The 21,139-nt window shown below is 37.8% G+C and overlaps 1 protein-coding gene across 1 annotated transcript in view; it reads right to left on the reverse strand.

Annotated features, from left to right (window-relative positions):
- The window catches only part of LOC104490711 (GREB1-like protein), a gene marked incomplete at its 3' end in the record, with an annotated part of 36,369 nt that overhangs the window by 11,548 nt on the left and 3,682 nt on the right, over positions 1 to 21,139 (reverse strand). Inside the window, exons 3-10 of the mRNA XM_010133039.1 lie at positions 17,459 to 17,635; positions 14,582 to 14,758; positions 12,543 to 12,665; positions 8,905 to 9,039; positions 7,760 to 7,897; positions 7,330 to 7,449; positions 5,456 to 5,593; positions 3,523 to 3,708 (exon numbers count right to left, since the gene is read on the reverse strand). Of these exons, the coding sequence (XP_010131341.1) occupies positions 3,523 to 3,708; positions 5,456 to 5,593; positions 7,330 to 7,449; positions 7,760 to 7,897; positions 8,905 to 9,039; positions 12,543 to 12,665; positions 14,582 to 14,758; positions 17,459 to 17,635 (1,194 nt within the window). The remainder of the gene's footprint in view (positions 1 to 3,522; positions 3,709 to 5,455; positions 5,594 to 7,329; positions 7,450 to 7,759; positions 7,898 to 8,904; positions 9,040 to 12,542; positions 12,666 to 14,581; positions 14,759 to 17,458; positions 17,636 to 21,139) is intronic.

Below are 21,139 nucleotides of genomic sequence, written 5' to 3' on the forward strand. Positions count from 1 at the left end.
AGGCTGTTTTCACTTTTGTTGCAAACTACAAAGTTCTGATGAATCCAATTAAAGACAGCATGGGCATAATTCTCTTTTTATTGTTCTCTTTTTGGAAATGCATTTTTTTCATTTCCCTTCTAAGAAAGCATCATGCCTTCTAGGTCTTTGAAGATCTTGAAACAGAAAAAATAGATATTTATTGACAGAGATAAATCTTCTGTAGGAAATAAAGTCTACCTATAACATATCAACTACAATATATCAAACCACAACAAAAATAATGTTATACACTGAAAGAAATCAGCTTTGCTGATTGAGGAAGGTTACTGAAGAGACAGGCTCTAGACACAGGGGTCATGAATCCAAGAGAATGAAAATAATTGTATGTAAAGACTTCTGTATGACAATACACAGAATTTCACTCAGATGATTTATAAGAGAAAAACTTTCTAAAATAGTTGATTATCAGAAAGGTACTAATAAGGAAATATTTTGAAATCAGTGAAGCATTTAATACCACATTTGGCTCATGGCAATCTTTCTCCATAACTGCCCAGAAAAATAATGGAACTAATATCAGATGAGAAGGAAGACAAAATGATAGATAATGATTTTGATTGTGAACAGTTTCATAAATACATATACAGGAATCTGTCAAGTTTAAAAGGGAATATTTGGAAGTTTCTCTACAGAAATGAGTACACAAAGGATCATTTCGACTTCAGAAAACAAATCTGCAAAACAAATAATACCATAAAAAATAGTATCTGAAAAAGATCTTATTAATATAGTTATGCTTCCAAAAGCACCTACAGTTTAAGACAATATATCCAAATGCCATCCATTTCTGGGTAGACACACTTGGTGCATCCCACAGAGAACTACTCTAACCATCTAAGACCACAAAAATTGCTGTAATAACTTCTTGCTTTAAGTGTTTGAATATCGCTTCCACTGAAGACAGAGGCTTGTTCCTGCCCTGAGCCTGGATGTGCATTCAGACACTGAAACTATAAAACACTTCTGGGTGTCATGGCATACACATAGTCAAAGGATTCAAATGTACAACTAGAGAGATGGGAGAATGATTTTATAATTCTAACCAGTTAGTTAACAGGATGTCCAGAAATCTCCAGCTGAAAAACCAAAACACAAACCTTGGCACTGCAAAGGATGAGATTGTGTTTGTAGAAACAGTAGCACAATAGTAAAAAGCAGACAATTAACAAATTATTGAATACAAGCATTTTGAGCATAAAAACAAAGCTTGAGAATATTTCAATATGAATACTGTCAAAGATAAGAAATGTGAAATCTAAGCACAGGAGACAGACTGTAAAAAAACACTGACACCAAACACACATTTTCCATCTTTTTTTACTTATTCCTTTATCACAGTCAGTGGAATGTATTTATAGCAATGCTATGGCTCACAATCACAGCTCTAACTGTGTATATGAAAGTAAAATTGTCAGAAATGCACTTATTTTGTTTGATTTGTAATAACGCTATGAGATTGCTCAGTTGATTTCTGAAAACAAAAGGGCATTATCCTACAATTAATAATGTTGTCATAATCTTACAGGAAAACTAAAACGAATTCTCAGATATATCTTTCAAAAAAGGAGCACTTTCTTATGATCTGTGATCACAGTTATCTGCAAATATATTTTATACAAGTAGTGAGATTTGAAAAAATTAAGCAAGACTCAGTATCTACTTTATTCTTCTGACTGTTTTTTTATCTTTGCCTTTATCTCACTCTTTTTGCAATATACTCTGGAAAAAAAGTATAACTTTTTAGTACTACTTTCTCAAGAAAAAGAGAAGCTCATGTGAACAAACTGTTAGTTTATGTGTGCATTTGTCTCTTTTCCTCGTCAAAAACTTCTGAAGATGGCTACCCTCCAACCATCTTTTTAATCTGCTTTGATTTTCCAAAATGGGATAAAGGCTACAGTTCAGTGTAACTGTCACAATTCCAATAGTTTTAGGTTTGTAGCAATATGCAAACCAAAACCATGTTTTGATCCCCATGCTTTGCACAATGTTTTTACTTTTCTCATCAGACTCTTTCCTCTTACATTGCTGGCGCCTATCTCCACATATACCACAGCTAAGAACAAAAGCCAAACTAAACAACTTCTAGTAAGGTTACTGCTTTATGCTGAAGGCATGGTGCTCAGTGGACACAGCTCAGCAGAGCTCCAGAAGCTTTGCATGAAGCCTCATCTAGTTTGCAGCAAGTACAGGCTTGCTGCATCCATTTAAGGTTGGATTTGCACAAGGAGTGTTGTTCGCTGACTCAGTAAGTTTCAATAAACAGTTTATTTTCAAATGGAAGTGCTGTATCAGTAGGTACATGTGTCTCTGGAGGAAATCTGCAGGCTGCCTCTATCAGTCTAGAACTGTGTGAAGCAGCTGGTTATAACATGCAGACTCCACAAACTTTCCAATTAAGGTGAAACTCCCTAATAGCAAATTAAACCCACTGAGAGAAGGGCAACAGAAAAAAAAAAGAAAAAACACAATCAGCCTGTAAAAAATAAAGAAACCCTCTGTCAGTTCTAACATGGTATCTGATGGACTATTGAGGCAGAGAATGATAAATAAAGCAAACAGGTCACTTAGAGTATTACAACGCAGAAGATGGTTTCCCTTCTGTTTGTAACAGTACTGCATCAAGAAAGAAGAGCAAAGCATAAGAACCCACGGGTGAAACCAGCACAGAGCACATTTGCTCCCCAAATTATAGGGTTATCATCTGCTGTTCTTTCGAAACGTTTGCACATTTCATGACATTATGTATTACAGATGCCGTAGCAGAAGCCCAGTATAAGAAACACAGTGCTCTTCACAAAAGTCATTTCATTCCTCTATGATAAGCAGCATTTTTCAAATACAGAATTTGAGACTGAGACTGCTGTGAGAAGTTTCCCAACACTATCCTGCATTACCCTTTAACTTTGAAAACCTTACTGTTAACAGTGCTGCTTTTTACTCTAAGGCAGGGGAAAATGTCTGGACCTGCAGTAAGAGAAAGAAAATGTAGTTCGCCAGTTTGCTCTCAAACTTGCAAAGAGTCCATTTCAAAAACATTTACAAAAATGAGATATTCATTGAATCTCTTGCCATAGTTTGAATAACAAATGTGATTTTCAAGTAAACAGTGCTGTCACCAAAACAATGACCACCACAGCATTTGGCAGCATTTGTCACAAAACTGAATAAAACAGACTGAGTGTTCTTAGAAAGAGCTGCGATAATTGATGGCTTGACACTCTACGTAAATGAATTATATGCATTGCAAATTCATTTTCACAAATGGTCAATTCCCATTTGGAGAGCAGAAGCAGTACTGGCCTTCAAACGCAGTTTAGTCTGATCAACAAAGTCGCAGTCATACACACTAGATGGAGCCACTTACCTCTTCCAGGCACAAAAATAGCCAGAAAATTGGCTCTGAAACAGACATAAAGAGGGTGGGGAGGAAAAAAGACAGTCACAAATAAAAACAAGTGTTTATGACAAATTGCTTACCTAGTTGAACAAGATACTGAATAGTTAAAAGTATCATATTCTCCACACTTAGCAGCTGACTGCTGGTCAAACCCAAGAGATCCAAATCCTTGTCTTCCAGCTGTGGGATCTTGTAGCAATTCACCAGCAAGGGACTCACAACAATATCACCAACATTTCCATAGAAATAAGGTAAAGTGCCATAACCTTTGACAAAAATAAACAATGAAAAAAACCACCAGAAATTCACAAGATATGCCACTACATGACATCTTGCACGTGTACATTTCCAAATCTCTTCTTAACTTTACCTTGTAAAAATGTTACCTTGCATCAGCAACTGTTGTTGGCATTTTAATTGCTTACAAAATAAACGAGATAGAACAGTGATCCTTTGCTGTATTTTACAAGAAGTGATCACATAGGTTTGCAAAAACTAACAATAACTGCATACCAGCAGGATAATAATTGTTACTCAAATACGGATGAGAATATTACCCATTTGAGTCTTACCCTAACCTTAAATTATAGATTCTCCATAATACCGTGTGCAAAAAAAGAAAAATCAATGGGAGCACAAGTACATTGATCTCAACATTATAAAAGTCACATTAGCACTGAGCCAGCCGCTGTGATATTGCTATGATTGCTTTTACTTTTTTGCCACACTTCCACGCTCTTTTCATAAACAGATTAAATAAACATCAACAACTAAACATGCTGTTCTGTAAGGTAAGGCACATGAGGACAGGCTAACTCCTCTTTTCCTTGAGAAAAAAAAAATTCCATACAGCTTTTGAGAAACCCATCCATCTGGGTACATCTGGTCCTGTACTATTAATAGGACACTGTTTCTCAGGACCACTAACATTTAGCCTAACGGAGGACTTCACTGGCAACTCTCCAAGAGCCTAAGGGCTGGATTCAATTTGCACTTAAGCTGATGACTGTAGGTACCCTCATCTTCTATAAGAAAGCATTTCACTGAAAACTGTTAAGAGCACTATGCTAGAGCTTTAGAATAGGCTTCCAGAAAACAACACTAAGCAAAACAAACCAGAAGAATTGTAACCCTATCCTTGATGGATTTATTAGTGTAGATGGCACTGTTAATTCTCTGGGAATTGTGTGTATTAGGATTATCTGTGCAAGTGAGGACTTGGAGTACTTCTCAATTTCTTCAGGAATGATAAATTATTCCATAGATTGTATTGATAGGCATGATCCGTTAACATTGAATCTACTTTAGGCAACCATCTGTAGTATGCTGGACTGAGAAGAGATTTAGACAAAAAAAAAAAAAAAAAAAATCACTCTTTAAAATTTTGGCAGTACTAGCTGACCCATCTTTTTTTATATAGCAAGCCCAAATAGCTCAGGTTGAAAGGGGTGTTCTCATTATGAGTAATACTTTTAAAGTAAAAACCATGTCCTTCTAAGGGTCAACAATGTCCTTTATACAGTTAAAAGATTTTTAAAGCCTGATCTGCTTACAATTAGTAAGGACTATAAAAGACAAAATGTTAGTATGATTTATTTCTTAATAGTCCGTTCAAATCAATTTTCTGGCTCTCATGAGAATCCCTGGGCTTCAAGATCTGGACTATAAATGCTGCAGGAAACATTTGCTTGTTTTGTAACTTGTTTACACAGGAAAGCTATTTTCATTACATGGAAATATTTCTATTCTTGTAAATCTTATTTGTACAGAACTTCAGTTTCACCAGAGGTTTTGTATAAATTTGATCTTGTTATGACCTGTTTGCAGGCTCATGAGAAGTCATCTAACTTCCAATTTTAAATGCTGAGCAACTAAAGTAAACTATCCATGAGAAACTGACTTCGTATTGTACTGAATGCCAGAATCAACAAAAGGAAATAAAAAACTCCTTTCTCCCAGGGGAGCATGTATTTCTTCAAAATGCAGCATTTGATTCCCCAGTGTAAAACTTACCTATCAGAATCACTGGTCTGATTCCTGAGTTATTCAGCAGGTTTTCAGGAACTATTACGGTCTCCCCTGCTGGGATGGGTTGAGGCTGTAAAATTCCGGCTAACATGGATTGAGGAACAGGGACTGACAAAAGAGGCTCTATAAAATAAAGAAAAAAAGAGAAGCTTCCATTACTAAAAGGCCCATACTGTGATTTGGCTGTATGAACAAAAAAAAAAAAATTACTGCAGATCACTAACTGTAATAAAATTCAAAAGGTCTCTGCATTTCCTGCTACAGGTTTAAGTAATTTAAATTAAGAACCCACATCCTCCTGTAGTCCCACCCCTAAAATAAAACTTTTTCTGACCACTGTTTTGTTGGTAGGAATGAGAGAGGAAAACACAAGTTTGAATATGCATTTTTAAACAAAGGCAAGTCCTAAGCCAAAAGGCCACCTCTAAGATGGAGGCTCACTCGGAATACAAGGAAAGATACCGGTGTGAATTCTGACCTAGAATATATGTAAACAAGAAAAACAAAACAGAGCCAAAATCTCAAAGCTGTCCTTAGACATTTGCAACAAGGATAAAAATTAGGCTTTACTCATGAAAGAGCAAGAGCAGATTTCAGAAGTAAAAAGAAAAAAAACCGCAAGAATTTTGTAATCTGTAATCAGGTTTCAGCATGAGGTCTCCTTCAGAAGTTTCTCCAGCTTCATTTGGTGGTATGTAACAGATTTTTCAAACAATGTCATCAATAGAAAAGTATCAAAGGCAGCATGAATGAATGCATATGTTTTAGCAGTGAAAATTGTTCATCCAACAGAAAAAAATACTACAAAGCACTCATGGAAAATGGAGTTCACAATAGAGGTAGCAGATTGCTGGAGACAAACTCAACAAAAAGGGAGAGATTGTATTACATCACCTATCTTCAGCAGGTCCCTGAAGCTAGAGACCTACAAAAGTTGTAATCGACTTGATGTGCTCAAGTATGCAGGCCTGCACTACCATGTAACCCTTCCTTCTATGATGACTATTAATAAAAATCAATTCCAAAGTATCTCAAAACCAAGCCCTCCAAAGCAGAGTTTAAAATACATTGTGCATGTTGACAAATAGCTTTTTAAATTCCTTGTATGTTTATCCTCCCACTCTATAGACACAGGAAAAAAAATAATTGTTTATTCCCCCTTACGAAGTATGCTGAATCCCACAACTGGAAAGTGCTTAAATAGTGAACAGTTTTATTAATAGTTATGAATAAAGAAGTACCTACATGGACATTCATGAGTATTCACACATACTCGTAATTAATCCTATTTCATATACCTCCTACAGCTTTTACAACTTTTCCGTGCACAAATGACATATGGTCTCACAAACCTTACGTTTTTAACTGAAGAGATCCTAGCGGATATTAGTGTCCTTTATTAGGCCAAAATTATATAAAGCTGTTTTTCCTGTGCAGGAAAAAGTGTGTAGGTTTCTGTAGCATGCCACACCAGACTGAGACAAAACATTTCAAGGTGAAGGCTAGCGAAAATCCTTGAAATATGTTCATCTACCCATACACCTGGACAATTTTAGCAGAACAGAGTTGCATTTGGGGTTCTTAGGCAGCTTTGGATTTTTATTAATATTATTTGCATCTTCCTTTCCTCTCTCTCCCCCAATAGTTTCACTTTCCCTGAGCCCCATCTTAGATAATGGCATGAAGGACCGGGCAATTATGTATACTTTTCTGGGGCATCTGAAAAACAATCCATGATGTCCTTAACTACTTCCACAGTTATGTTTTCTGTGCAACACTAAAAAGAAAGAGCGCAGGGTTCCTGGTCTGGCTGAGCACAGGTCTTTACAAATGACACCTCTATATTATTCAAGTTTTACCTGTTCTTGATGAAGGCTGAATTGTAGGAACAGGTACCGCTAAACCAGGAGGAGGGACTGGGGACCCAGGAGACCATCCCCGGTGACGTTTCTTTGGTGGTCCAGAACTGGATATTGATGCTGAGAAAGTAAGCAAAAATTTATTCTAAACCCCATCCTCCCAAATGACCAGATTCCAGCCCATATTTCCATTTCATGTTGGTGTTGAGCTGGAATCACATCACAGAGCACCAAAGGTTTACACCTAGATTTACATGAAGCCAGACTATGGTGTGAAAAACATTGTACCTTTGTTAAAAAGTACGTTATCATTAACAGTCACACCAAAACCCAAATGGATCTGTAAAGACTGAATTGTAGAAACAGCTATGATGGGAAGAAGAACAAAATCAGTGCAGCTTAAAATAAAGAACAGAGAGGTTTTCTTTACCTTGGTCCCCAGCTGCACAGCCAGGACTTGGAGATGTCGATGGAGGCATTGGCCGAGAGACTGTAGAACTCAATATATTATTTCTTCCTCCATTAGTGTTTCCATTAGCAACATCAGCGGCACGCAGTGAAAGAGGAACTGAGTATAATAAAAATACAGAGTGTGTGTCCTGAGACAATCTTGAAAACAAACAAACAAAATAGTAGAGCCACATGTAGACATAAAAGAAAGGGCACGATGCATGACTGTAAGAAACATACTCCAGGGAAAGCATGAAGTGTACTGTGGGCACAGATTGCAAAATCCTAACCTTGAAATGGAGTCTCCAGATTCCAGCATGGCAATGACAGGTAGAAGAATAAAAACCAAAACAAACCCCACCAAAATAAAGTAGAAAATTACACACACACGAAATTTTTGGGAAGTTTATGACATATTTTCTTAGACATTGAAAATAATAAAAAAACCCACTTCATTAATTCAGTTTGTAAAGATTTGCAAGCCACTTTGGTGCATCTGTATATTTTTCCCCAGACGTCCATGTGCCATATGCAGTAATTCACTACGGTGATACAGTGGTCTCATTTAAAGCATTATCAGAGGAGACTGGGCAGGGGAGACAGGGTGCGTTGTTTAAAGGATTGACCAGCTAAAGTAATAAACAATCAGAATATTACGATGGAGTACCAGTGAGGGATTTAGATGCCACAGTTGAGAGTTCTGTGTATTGAATACACAATACAGAAATAAGTAATTAAAACAGCGTGGATATTAAAACTCCTTTAAATAAGACTAAATTCCATTAAATGTATTGGAAGGAACTTTACCTGTTACAAATACAGAACAACATACAGGTCTCTGTTACTGAGGCAAGAATCAATATGATACCAAGAGGTGATCTTGGGAAGCACAAAGAGGAATATGACATGCACTTTTACCAAAATATCAAATCTGAAAGCCAAGGTGTGGCTCAGTTGGGGACAGTAATAGACATGGAAAATTTCTGTGCAGAAGACTTCAAGAATATAAGAGTTTTGAATGTTTTTCTTTTCGTTTTTTCCACCAAATAGTTGACTCCCTTGCTTCTTGGCTGTTAAGCTGATAATTGCCTTGGCTCTCAGCTATCCTGGAAAGCAAAGCCATACCTGCAGCAAATGCCTTTCCTACAAGCTGTACTGACAAAGCCAGAGGTTTCACAACGTTCTTGTTCCGGGATGGGTCTGGAGTTCCAATTAAGTTAACAGCAGAAGATGATTTTGCAGGACTGAACACTGAAGAATCTGATAACAGGAGTTCTTTAAGTAAGTAATTATTTTAAAATTACGTGCATATATGCATATATAATTTGTATTATATAGACATGAACAGTCATACACATTTATCTAAAACTCATCTCTGCGTATAACACCAACAATTTTTTTTGCACTCCCAAGAAATCACCATGTATCAGTATTTTTTGAGTTGTAACAAACACTTAACCGGGCATTCCTATAGAATCCTATAAACTACCAAGCACAATTGATCTCTTCCACAATATTTTGCATTCACATACACTCAAAAAAATATTTTAACTGTAGAAAGGGTCATTACTCCTCAAAATATCCCTGTGGGATAGGCAAGTAAATACAGTTACCCTATGTTACAGATGAGAAAGCTAAGGCAAAGAGTTTATGTGACTTGCCCCTAGCAAGGATAGGGAATAAGCACTGGAACAAGTTGCCTAAAAAGGCCAAACCTCTGTCAGACACAGCTGAGCTTGACTTAGGGCAGGAAAAACATAACCTCCTTACAACACTATTGTCCCTAAGGCTATGAAAAGTGTATGTTCATTTGTAAGTCCAGGTAAGAAATAAAGGGTATCTCATCCCAAACTCTTTCCATGAATTAACAAATAGCAACTTCTTAGAGCACTTTACCAAGGCTGAAAAATATAAACCTTATTTTATAGATGCATAAACTGAAGAACAAACAAATTCTAATAACTGCCCAGTATGAAACTGTAAAGCAGAAACGATTCCAAACCTCTCACAGCATGTAGGCTTCTACTTTAACACCAAGCATTTAATATCTGCCATTTACTTCAAGAAAAATTTGACCTTTCGATGTTGATACACTGACAAATCCGAATTCTTATAACCAGAGTGAAAGTATATTAACTCAGCATTGTCCAGAAAGTAGTTTGCAACAAGTAGGTGAAGCAAGCTAAGTTCACCTACAGATTTCCTAGTAAAACAGATAGGTAAAGAAAACAGAAGGCAAAGACCAACTTCATCTGCCAAATACATTCACCCTCAGGCCGCACACCATTTGGTGAAGGAGGTGGGGAGGAGAGTCTACTTTGCCAAAGAGAGTAACTGAGACAGGGAATAGACAGAGAAGCTTCTGCTGCTGCTCCACCAGAAAACCTTGAAAAAAGCTGAATGGCTAACAAAACAGACCACTGGGTCCTGGGTTTTGAGGGAAAACACTGATCTCATTAAAATAATGCAACAAATACATAGTATTAAGCTGTCCTCAAAGTAAACTGTCCAGAATCTTTGGGGTTTTTTCCTTTGTCTAGTTCAAATACATGTTCCTGAAATTTTATCTATGAATGCAGATGTAGCTGGTGGAAAGTGGTGGAGTCCCCATCCCTGGAGGTATTTAAAGCATGTGTAGATGTGGCACCGAGGGACATGATTTAGTGGTGACTTGGCAGTGCTGGGTTAACGGTTGGACTTGATCTTAAAGGTCTCTTCCAACCAAGATGATTCTGTGATAAAAGTTTAAACATCACACCAGTACCTAAGCAGAACTTGTAACTACCAGTTATTAAATTATTCATATTTCTATTTTAAATTCCTGCTTCTAGTTGCTTAAGAAACTTGCAACACCTGATTTGAAGTTCTGCCTCCCACGTGTCTGTCTAAAACTCAATTTTTTTATACTGCTCAAGGTTTCAGCCATTTTTTATTGCCGGTCACCTCTCCTTCCTTTGCAATGGAACTGCATCTTCCCATGCCGTTTTGAAAGGAGGATCCAACACGTGATTGCAATGTTATGGCCACACCATACTGTCAGCTTAAACTGTGGTATTTCAAAATTCTCTTGTGCTTTAATTTCTATCATGTCATTACCATTTCAACACAGTACTCCGCGTGTGCCCACAACCATCTAGCTACAGGTATCTTCTAGAACTTGGAGACTGAATTGCTCATGTACAAGGGTAGAAAACAGAAATACTTACATAACTTTAAAAGGCCAAAATGGGCATGAGTTGACAGTAAATTGAAAACAATTTCAAAAAGCAACTTGCTAATAAGTACCCCGGTTTAAAACAACTGAGAAGTCAACTCAAAGCACAAACACCTGTGCAGAGCCCAGGAGAGAAAAAGCTAGACTTCCGTCATAGGTGACATGTCAGAATTCACACCACCAAAAAAAGTGTTCTTTCCCCTTCTCATGGTCACAGGAGATTTATATGTATGCATGTGGCATTATCTTCACTAGAAGATAATAGTAGGAGGGGATTAAAATGTTACGACAACCATGACCTAAGAGTACAAACAACGACACACAGAAACACCAAGGAGACTGAAAATCTCAGTGAGTGATAAGGAGAAAGAAGTATATAAAAGGTCTATCTATTAACTTGGCAGGTACAATAGAAGACAAAGCTGTGTAAATATTGGATCACTTCTTGTTTCAAATAAATAGGTTCTCATGCATCTGCACAGTCTCAAGCCAGGATCTGGAAGCCAAGGGATCATGCAATGAAATACAGTTGTATTTGTTTTCATATAATTTTAACCTAAGCCCAAATCATATAGCTTCATCAACAGAGACAGGGGTAACCACCTGGGGAAAGTGTCTCTGAACATACTGATCAGTGACTACAATTTCATAAGAATGCATATGCTCAGCTTTTGGTTTTTGTTCCTTTTGTTTGTTATTGTAAGTGGGGAATGTATTTAACAAATCTTGTTTTAATATCTGCGTTTCATACTCCTCTAGAGAAACACATGTTCTGGTACATACATATAAACCAATTACAACAATCAGCAGAAAGCTCTCTCCTCTTTTTAATCTTTCAAGAAATAGCACAAACAGACACAAAAGCATATAACAGCATAGATGAAGCTGCAATAAAGCAATGAGAAAAAGCAGCTCAAGTAAAGTACCTTGGCTAGTTGCAATAAATAAATAGATAAATGAAATTAAGATGCTGTTTCTTTGCAGCCAATGTCTATCTGACTTTTACAGTTTCTTATTGTTTAAGTATGTCATTAATAGCTTTCTAGAACAGTTGTGATGCATGTTAGCACACATAACACAAAACCACTGTATGTGTATGGGAAAATAGAATTCAAATGAATGTAGAAGAAAACAGAAAAAGTTGTGCTCGTAAGCCCAAAAGGAGATTATTTTCCTTTTCAAGACAAATAGCCTAGTCTATATACATATACTAAATAAACACTTCCCTATAAATGTGTAATTCAAGTTTTTAGAGATCCACAAAAAAATTAAATGAAACAAACACAGGGAGATACAGAATCAAATAAATGAATCAAAAGATCTTTTAATATTTTTATATCAACTACTCTTAGGAGGACTAAGCTCACCTTCAGCCTCACCTGGGTCTTAATCTTTCACAAAGCAAATTTTAGAACGGCATCCTCCCTGCGGTAATCTATACTCAGCTTGAGGTAAACAGCCAGTTGTTTACAGCAATCCTGAACCACCAATATTTGAGGTAACTTACCACACCCCCAATGGTTATCTTTATAGCACTTTCAGCTCCTACCTGTCTGAGTGGACCCTGATCTGTATCCATTAGCTGATCCACCCTCTGGGGTCGTGGACGGTGACACCGAAGAATTTGGTTTAGCAGAGAGGATAGCAGCAGATGATTGCCTGCTTCTACATTCTGCAAATGAAGCAGCTACAGTATGCATTAACACAGCCTGCCTTGCAGTAGGAAGGTACAGCAACATGGTGACGAAAGGCAACAAAACATTAAAAGCATACATAGAGCATGGAGAACAAACAGCATCAAATGGCAGCATTCAGTGGAAATATGGCTCTCACAGTTTATTCAACTTAGTCTTCTAAGTAAGAAAACCTCCCTGGAGGCCACTCAGAGGGCCAGGCAAATACAGTCCAGATGCTGCAAAATGGCAAGAGACCTCAGTTCACAACTTCGAAGAGATCTGAAGGTATTGGACATATGCCAGGACACATTCGAGACTTCCGTGGCACAGCCTTTATACAAACAGTCATACATTGCCCTTTAAAAGGAGAAACTGTGCTGAAACCCAGATTCTTAGTATGCCTCCACAAAACCTTCAGGGAGATCTCAGCACTCTAACTGCCTGTCTGGATGAAAAACGAGTTGAGGGAAGAGAAAGTTACCTTAAAAATCACACATTAACCCGCTTTTAAAACCGAGATCTAATCAGGTTTTATTTGAAGAGAAGGGTATTTTTAAAAGCATTTCTCTTCTTCTAATTACACCTTTAATGTAAGTAAAGGGTGAAGGGTTACCAGATAGATGGTAGCAATATGGGGATAGAGTCTATAAAAATAATGTCCATGAGTCAATTCTTGGTCGACTTTCTAAACTTTCATGGGTGCTCAAAACACTTGCAGCCAGCGTATAACCAAAAGTAACCACTTTTGCATTACTCCTGACTGCATTTACCAGGACACACACCAACTCCAACTGCATGAGTATCAGGGAGGGATTGCAGAAAAAGAATTCAAAAAGTAAAGTAAGGTTTGCTTTTTCTGTATTTGCAACTTCACTACCAAATTAAATCTTTCAGTAGTTTCTGTAAAAAAATGCTGCTGAAAAACACATCCATTCTAAGCAGTAGTTAGTTATACTCGTAACTGAGAAAAGCAGCTGAAGCAAGGATCCCTTTGAACCATCAACTGGTACAATACTATGATCACTCATATAGTTTGGCGATAGCCATCTCTTTCTGGTGTCATGCTGCTGTTCATATGAGGATGTGACTCTTTAGATGTGTGTCAGTCCTCCTACGGAGCTTCTCCTCACATCATCCTATTTGGAACAACAGGCATCAGATTGAACTCTGTCTTCACTGAGTAATACAACAGCTGAGAAAGACAGGAAGCCTGCATATACACCAGCTTAGTAGACAGTGAGTAGGTAAACCATTCTCTCCTCGAGACTTTGCATGGTCCTAGTTCCAAAAACCTGCATCCTTCAGCAACAGAACTCATGGCTGCCTTGTCTTGGTGTCACAAATGTCATCTCTTTAGCATGTATTGCACAGGCTGCTCCAGTAGAGGGTAAGTGTAAAACATACCATAAACGGAAAAAGTAAACAAGGTTTCTCCTTCTTCCCTAAGATCAGTGACCCGAGCTTCCTTAATCTTATGGGGTGCTAGCTATCTGCAGGCATCAGACAGTTTGAATTGCATCTGCTAAGACAAATACTGGTGGAAGGCCAATGCTGGAGCCCTGGCTGTGACTCATGTTGCTGTGACTCAGAAAAGAATCAGCAGAGTGAACAACCTTATTTCTTCTTCCAAGATGGCTCACATCCTAAGAAGGGCAGATTTAAGGCTCCCAATGAAGGTATGGGGAGGTGGAAGAAGCCCATTTATGACTGCATGATTATTGCTAAGACTTAAAAAACCCTCTCTGGCAAAATCCAGACTTCAGTGAAATCGTTGGGAATTTTTCCTTCAAGAAAGTCATCTTCTACAGTTCCTTGTGATTGCACACATTTTCAACAGCAACTTTCAATTTTTCATTCAACATCACACTAACATAATGAAAAAACCCTGAATGGACTTGGGCATCTTTATTACCTTTCCAGCAAATAAGGGGTCCCTTTGACAGTACACCTTGAGAGCTCCTTACTAAGTAGTACTTTAAGTGCTTCTGCTTCTTTGGCTGAGTGGTTAATTTCAGGTTGATATGGTTGGAAAACTCCGTGAAGTACCGAAATCCTCTTTCTCCGCAGCCTATACAATTCCCAGAAAATCCTGGAAGAATGAAGCAGAGGATATACAAACAGATTAAATGTACTATGTGCTAAGAAAAAGGCCATTTTAACCTACTTGCACATCCAGTTCAGGGTGACTGGAGGCCTCCAGCCAGCCACCCAGCGTCTGAAGATGCCTGCACAGCACACGTGTGTTAGGAAGCAGCCAAACACAGGCAGATTTTAGCCTTAGCTGTTCTGAAACTCTTCCACATTTTTAGGTCATACTAACTTATGCCAAAATCCTACCACAAATTTCTCACCCTGCACAGTGCAGAGAAGAGTAACTACTTGGCAGGGGAGATCTATGATGTCTGGCTAAGAAATTTTCAAAAGGAAAAAAACCAAACATCTTCTTTCTTTCTACATTAAAAAATAGTGTTCCAAGCTGCATGCATCCTTTTCTCAAAACAGTAACTAATCCACGGGAGACGCTGCAATTTCATGTGATTAAAATGAACCTTAATATCTAATAAACTCTCTCCAAGACTCCTCATACAAAACAATTTCCAAATAAGCTGGACCTTATAGCTTATTAAAGACTTAAAAGCCATCATTTGATGTCAAGATTTTGATGGCAAAAGTCAGGAGTGCTTCAGAATGTTTTTTACAACCTACAACCTCTCATGAAAGTAACAGATTTAGGAACAAAGGCAGAAGACTGCTTTTAACAATGCTTCCAACATGGTTTCACGCAAGGGGGTGATATTTTGAGGTCTGGAGGGCAGAGTCCAGACTGAGGATTATAAGCACCCCTGATTTCCAGTGCTATTCACAACTATGTTAATGGGAATGTTGTATATAGATGGCACCAATCTAACATCTCGTCGAACAAAGCACAGGGCATATTCTGAAATGGGCCTGCCTTAAAATCCTTGTTGTTTGAATAAGCCTTCTATTATTTAATGCTGAACAATTAAACTCTTCTGGCTTACTTGCCGCTCCACTCATCTCTGAATCGCTTTCAAGCCTTAACGAAGAAATATCTTATATTCTTTCTGGAACATTAATAATTATTTATAAAAGTGCTGGGCAGACTAATATCTAGAAGAAATATTTTATTTGGATCTTTTTCCATTTACTAGTCAGTTTAAGATCTGTAACAAAACAATATTTCATCCTCATTACTATCATTATTTTCCACAATGCCAAGCATCTTGGAGAACATTTGTTCCTACACTCATCTGTCAGCCAAAATCATAGTTTTAAGAAAAAGTCAGTCTTTTTGTCAAAATGCAATTTCCATAAAACTCTTACAAATTAGGACATCGTCTTTAGCCTTATTGTGCCTCATTATCCTCTTTTACTGCCATGCTGCTGTGGATTGCCAAGAAGTAAATTTTTACATCCTGTTTCTCATGGGACTGAATCAGTCTTTCCCACTGCAACCCACAGGAACTATTAGCGCATCTCCATAGTTGTCAGAAACAGTCATCAGGGTCTCACAGAGCTACCTAGTCAATTCTTTGCTCATAGGTACCAGTTTCACAGGAGGCCTAGAGTCATTTAAAGATGTAACATCAATAATGTCAGAGCAGAGATGTGGGTCTGGCTCATTATCAAATGATATCAGAGATGATAGACGATACAAAGCTGAGGGTTGGGGAAGAAGCCTTACAAACAAAGATGATTAGAACCACTTTTAATCAAACTAAACGCCATGTGTCTGTCTATCACATAGCTCTTGTTGATCAACTCTTGACACTTCCACTCAGTGTGGGGAAAAGCTCCTCTGAGCTCTGAACTCTGTATAGAGCAGAGTACCCCATAATCCCATATCCCCAACTGTAGCCAGCAAGGGCACATCACACCACACCTCCTATCTAACTCAGGCCAGTGGGATTTCTGCCTTAAGTCCAAAGGTTTAAAGTGTGTAGTAGCACATTAAATGGGTTTAAGGGAGAAATAACATTAATGCACCTAAGTACAAAAATGAGGTGTTTTCAATAGTTATGCAAAATATTTCTGGTATGGACGAGAATTCAAGCAATGTGGTTAAATCACATCATTTATGCTTTATTGCAATTTCTTTCCTGTTGAAGTTTTTCTGAACATATTCTAGGCAGCACAATGACTGGAGGGAGAAATGAGAGAGTAAATTCGAAACAGGAAAAAGCAGCCAAAACACATTAAATGTCTTTTAATAGCCTAGTTAAAATGTGTACCAGTTGTGTACCAGCTAGGCAGGAAATCTCAGTGTCTGTTTTCAATCACCAAGAATAATTATTAAAAATTTTCAACTTCTAATTACAACCCATTATGATGTAAACATTTGCTTTTTTCCTTATGCATTAGATTTTGAGAAGCAAAGTGCCCTTGGTAGAATCTTTCCCTTAATCCACAGAATAATAGATAGCTCATCTTCAAAGTTGCATGAGCATATTTCTTCTTCAATGAAAAAACTGTAAGCATTAGTAGAGATGAAGAGTATGTGGATAGTTCACAATTAGAATGCCAGGGCTGCAACTGACTTCTGCCCACACAGAAATCACTGAGCTTTGATGCTGGTTAATTGTGGAATCAGAAACTTGTTCTGAAATGGGCTTAAGGCAGCTTCAGCTACAGATTTAATTTAATAAAAATAAGCCTCTCCTCAACATATTTCTAATAGAAGGTCATTAGCCAAAATGACTTTGGATAATTTTGAACTGTCCCTTTTCTCTGAATTATTATGACACAATGAAAAAAGAGTATCACTTACCTAAAAGTGCATTTTTTCCATGATCATCTGGCAAAAACCGCTTGTCAACAGCGCAGACTAGAATGTGCTCAGGAAGGTTGGGAGATTTGGCTCCTACTAACAGGAAGCCTGCTGGAATATCAATTTGCTCCATGCACAAAGATACTAACCGTAAATCCTTGCCTGCTTGACAAAAACCTAAAAAACAAATGATAAATCTTCAAAAGGTTTTGTTCAATTTTTTTTTTTAATCAGTTACAAAAATGAACAGAGCTTCACAACTTGACTCTGTAATGGGTGATTTTAATAGACCCTTCTCAAGGGAAATAGAAGAAATGGAGATAGCACCTCACCAGATCCACTAGCTCAAGGTTTCAGAGACAAAAGATACACATTATTTTAAAGATATCTGAACACATTCAGGCAGAGACGTAAGTCTCCAAAGACTAGACATCAAATGGTTCAGAAACTGATTTTTTCAAAAACTTTTAGAATAAGAAGGAAACTTCGTGATTTTATAACATAAAACCACTCTTAAAACATGCCAAATAATATTTTTTCTTTGTCAAATTTTAGTTCACGGTCTTTTCAAGAGAACATGCTTTGTCCTTGTTACTTGTAATAGGCTGGCATTGGTACATTTAAACATCACTAAGTAAAACAAAGGAATGACAAAAATTGCTGACTGAAGTTTAGTACTGACTATTAAAGGAAAAAAAATTCAAAATCTAATTTCTAACTTGTCCATACATTTTAGGAATTCCATCAAACAAAAAAATAATTCATTGGTTTTAGAGATGTACCCATGTTTTCTGTAAGTCTCCAACTGAATTTCTTGAAGTCTCAATGACAGACTGCATGACTTCAAGTGTCTGATTACTTTTTTCCCAGCCAAATACACATATGCATACAAAGTAAGAACATAACATTTGTTCTTGTGCTACTGGTCAATGTAGGCTAAAGACAGCAACAGAAGTGGGCATAACTGGCGACTGGAGTGATCCTCAGCTGTTCCATGTCCTGCAGTGAGCAGGTGGCAAGCTGGGACACACAAAAAAGCATGGCAGGGCAGCCCAGAGCTGTGGCTTTTACACATTTAGTCTTGTCTCTACCTAAAATTTTTCAGGAAATGCCTGGAAACACAAATGGTGACCAGTAAGAGGCTTTTGAATGAACTTTTAGCAATAGCAACACCAGTACACCAAAGAAAGCAGGATATGCGTTGTCAACATTAAAGTTTAAATATCAACTTGCTTTCAAAACGAACCCTCAACACTGGAAGAGCTGAATGTGATATGAGAAACTTAGAGCTTCTTTGGGTGCCTGAGGGTTTTGATGTCCCAGTGAGGTGAAGCAATGTTGCCACACTTAACAACATCCAAGATGAAATCAAAGACTCAACTATTATCCAGGCTAGGAGCAAAAGAACTCCAGCTAAACTTTAAGCAACTGCACATCATCATTCTGCACGAGTGCCCACAGAAGAAGGTGCAGGAACAACCTAGGAAAATCACCTCAACATCACAACAGCTTAACATGTTTATAAGCATTATTCAGTAACATCTTAACAGTACCCATTGAAACAAACGGATATATTTCAGTCCGCTATCACAGCCAACACCAACCTCTCACTTGCGTGACTGTTGATCTGGATGTATTGAATATTTCCCACCCTTTAGGATATGTAGGACTGTACTGTAGAAACACTGAATCCTGCTTAATCTGCAAAGAGTACCTAAGATATACCCACTGTATCATTTCTTGCTCCAAAGTGGTCTTATGTTCCTCTTCTTCCTCTTTGCACTATCTCCTCTGGCATCCTCCTCTGCTTTGAGTGGTGAAATGTCTGGATCAAAGCTATGTATGTATAGACTGGATGGCCAGCGCATGCCTCTGTAATGTTCAGGTTGTTTAGAGGAGAGCTATAATTACTTTTCCGCCTCAGGGGACATTAGTTAGGGGACACCGACTATGTCAACCAGCCAGCTCCTGAACTTCAAAAATCTTGCTGAAATTCAGTACCTTTAGGATCTCTAACTCTCTGTGAGGAGTGGCAGAAAGCAGCTACCAGCTTCCCAACAGATGGGGAGCAGAGCTCACCGGCAACTGCCAAAACCTTCTTTTCTGAGGGAGCACAGCAAGTAAGTGGGCTGATACTGAAAGATTTCCTCTGCTCCCCTTCTACGGAGGTAAAAGGGATCCCGATGGGTGAGCAGCAAGAGGGGGCAGCACAGACAAAGTCTCAGAGTCTCCGGGATCTCTTCTCCTGTTTAATCAACAGCTGCCAAGAGAGCCAGGGAGGGCTGCAGAGCTTGGCCAGGTACAGCTGGAGCTCACTTCCACCAGGAGATACTGAGAGAATGCAAATCTGCTCCTGTGCAATAAAGTCTTGAATCTTCATTCAAAGACATGCAGATGGCATACTCAAGAGCCCTTCATTACCATTCTTTCCCTTGGCTTTTGGAGCAGCAAATCACTCTTCTAGTTTTAAGTTCCTGCTCCTTTTTAAAACTGAATGAAAATATTCCACCCAAGAAACATTGATTTGGAAGCAAGCAACTGATTGTTGGGAAAGGAAGGAGGGACTGACCCATTTTTATGCTACATTTCTTTTTCTAGCTAGCAAGCAACACAGAGACTCCAATACTACTTTCTTCTCTGTTTTACATGATTCTGTATTGATATTAATTATCTATTAGAGATAACCATTTTCACATTAGAAAAGACAAGACATGATGTCTCTGTACAAGCAGAATTTGTGCCATCCATGTTTAAGATTTAGAACATGCAAAATCCATTTACATTTCTTAGTTATTCACTTATAATTGAGCTTGCAACTGAATTTATATATCAAGCAGCTCTAACACACTCTTAAGAAGAAAGAATGGCACATTGTGTCACATTTATCTATTTACCTTTTATGGACATCTAAGTACTAAGAGGAGAAAACTCAGAGGCCACTAAAACAAACCATCTTCTCTTTACAAAATTATCAACATGTAATTATAAAAAGTAAAAGCACACAGCTGAGCTGATACATTAAAAAATCATCTTCCCACAGGCTCTCAGCTTTGTTTTAAATAAAGAACAGGAATTTATATTCTGATTAGAGACTTGTAAATACCAAGAGTAGTCGCAAAAAATTGTATTACAGACATTACATTTTACAGACATTATCTGCATTTCTTTGAAAGAAAATTAATTATTTTTTGCTTCTGAGAAGCACATTTCCATTCTCCAGCATAACTTCATTTAAATTCATCCAGTCTCATCCTCCTGAAAATAAAAATGTATCCCTGCAACTGTCAACACCGTAAGTGCTGGAATCTTTTGAAAAATGAAATTTGTATAAATTTTCCCTTTCCCCATCAGTAACAAGAAGTAGTTCCAATATGGGGTACCAGCCCCTTGTTGTACTGCAATAAATAGAGTATTTGCATAAGGAATTAGCTTCCAAGAATTATATATGAATTACTGGTTCCTGCCACTTGCTATTGAAACCTCACAGTAACTGATAGGTGTTGAGTACCTGCTTATCTAATTGCCTCTGAAACTACCTTAGTCGTGCTTTAAGCATCAGGTAAACTGAGGATTTACTAACAAAAGAAAGGTGCTACTATTGTATTTCCCACAGCTTGCATAAAATGCTATTCCACAAATTAGAAACAGCCTCTTTTAAAGCCACAGCAAACTAGCGGTTCA

The sequence above is a fragment of the Buceros rhinoceros genome, unplaced genomic scaffold (assembly GCF_000710305.1).
Source record: "Buceros rhinoceros silvestris isolate BGI_N320 unplaced genomic scaffold, ASM71030v1 scaffold29263, whole genome shotgun sequence".
Lineage (NCBI taxonomy): Eukaryota > Metazoa > Chordata > Aves > Bucerotiformes > Bucerotidae > Buceros > Buceros rhinoceros.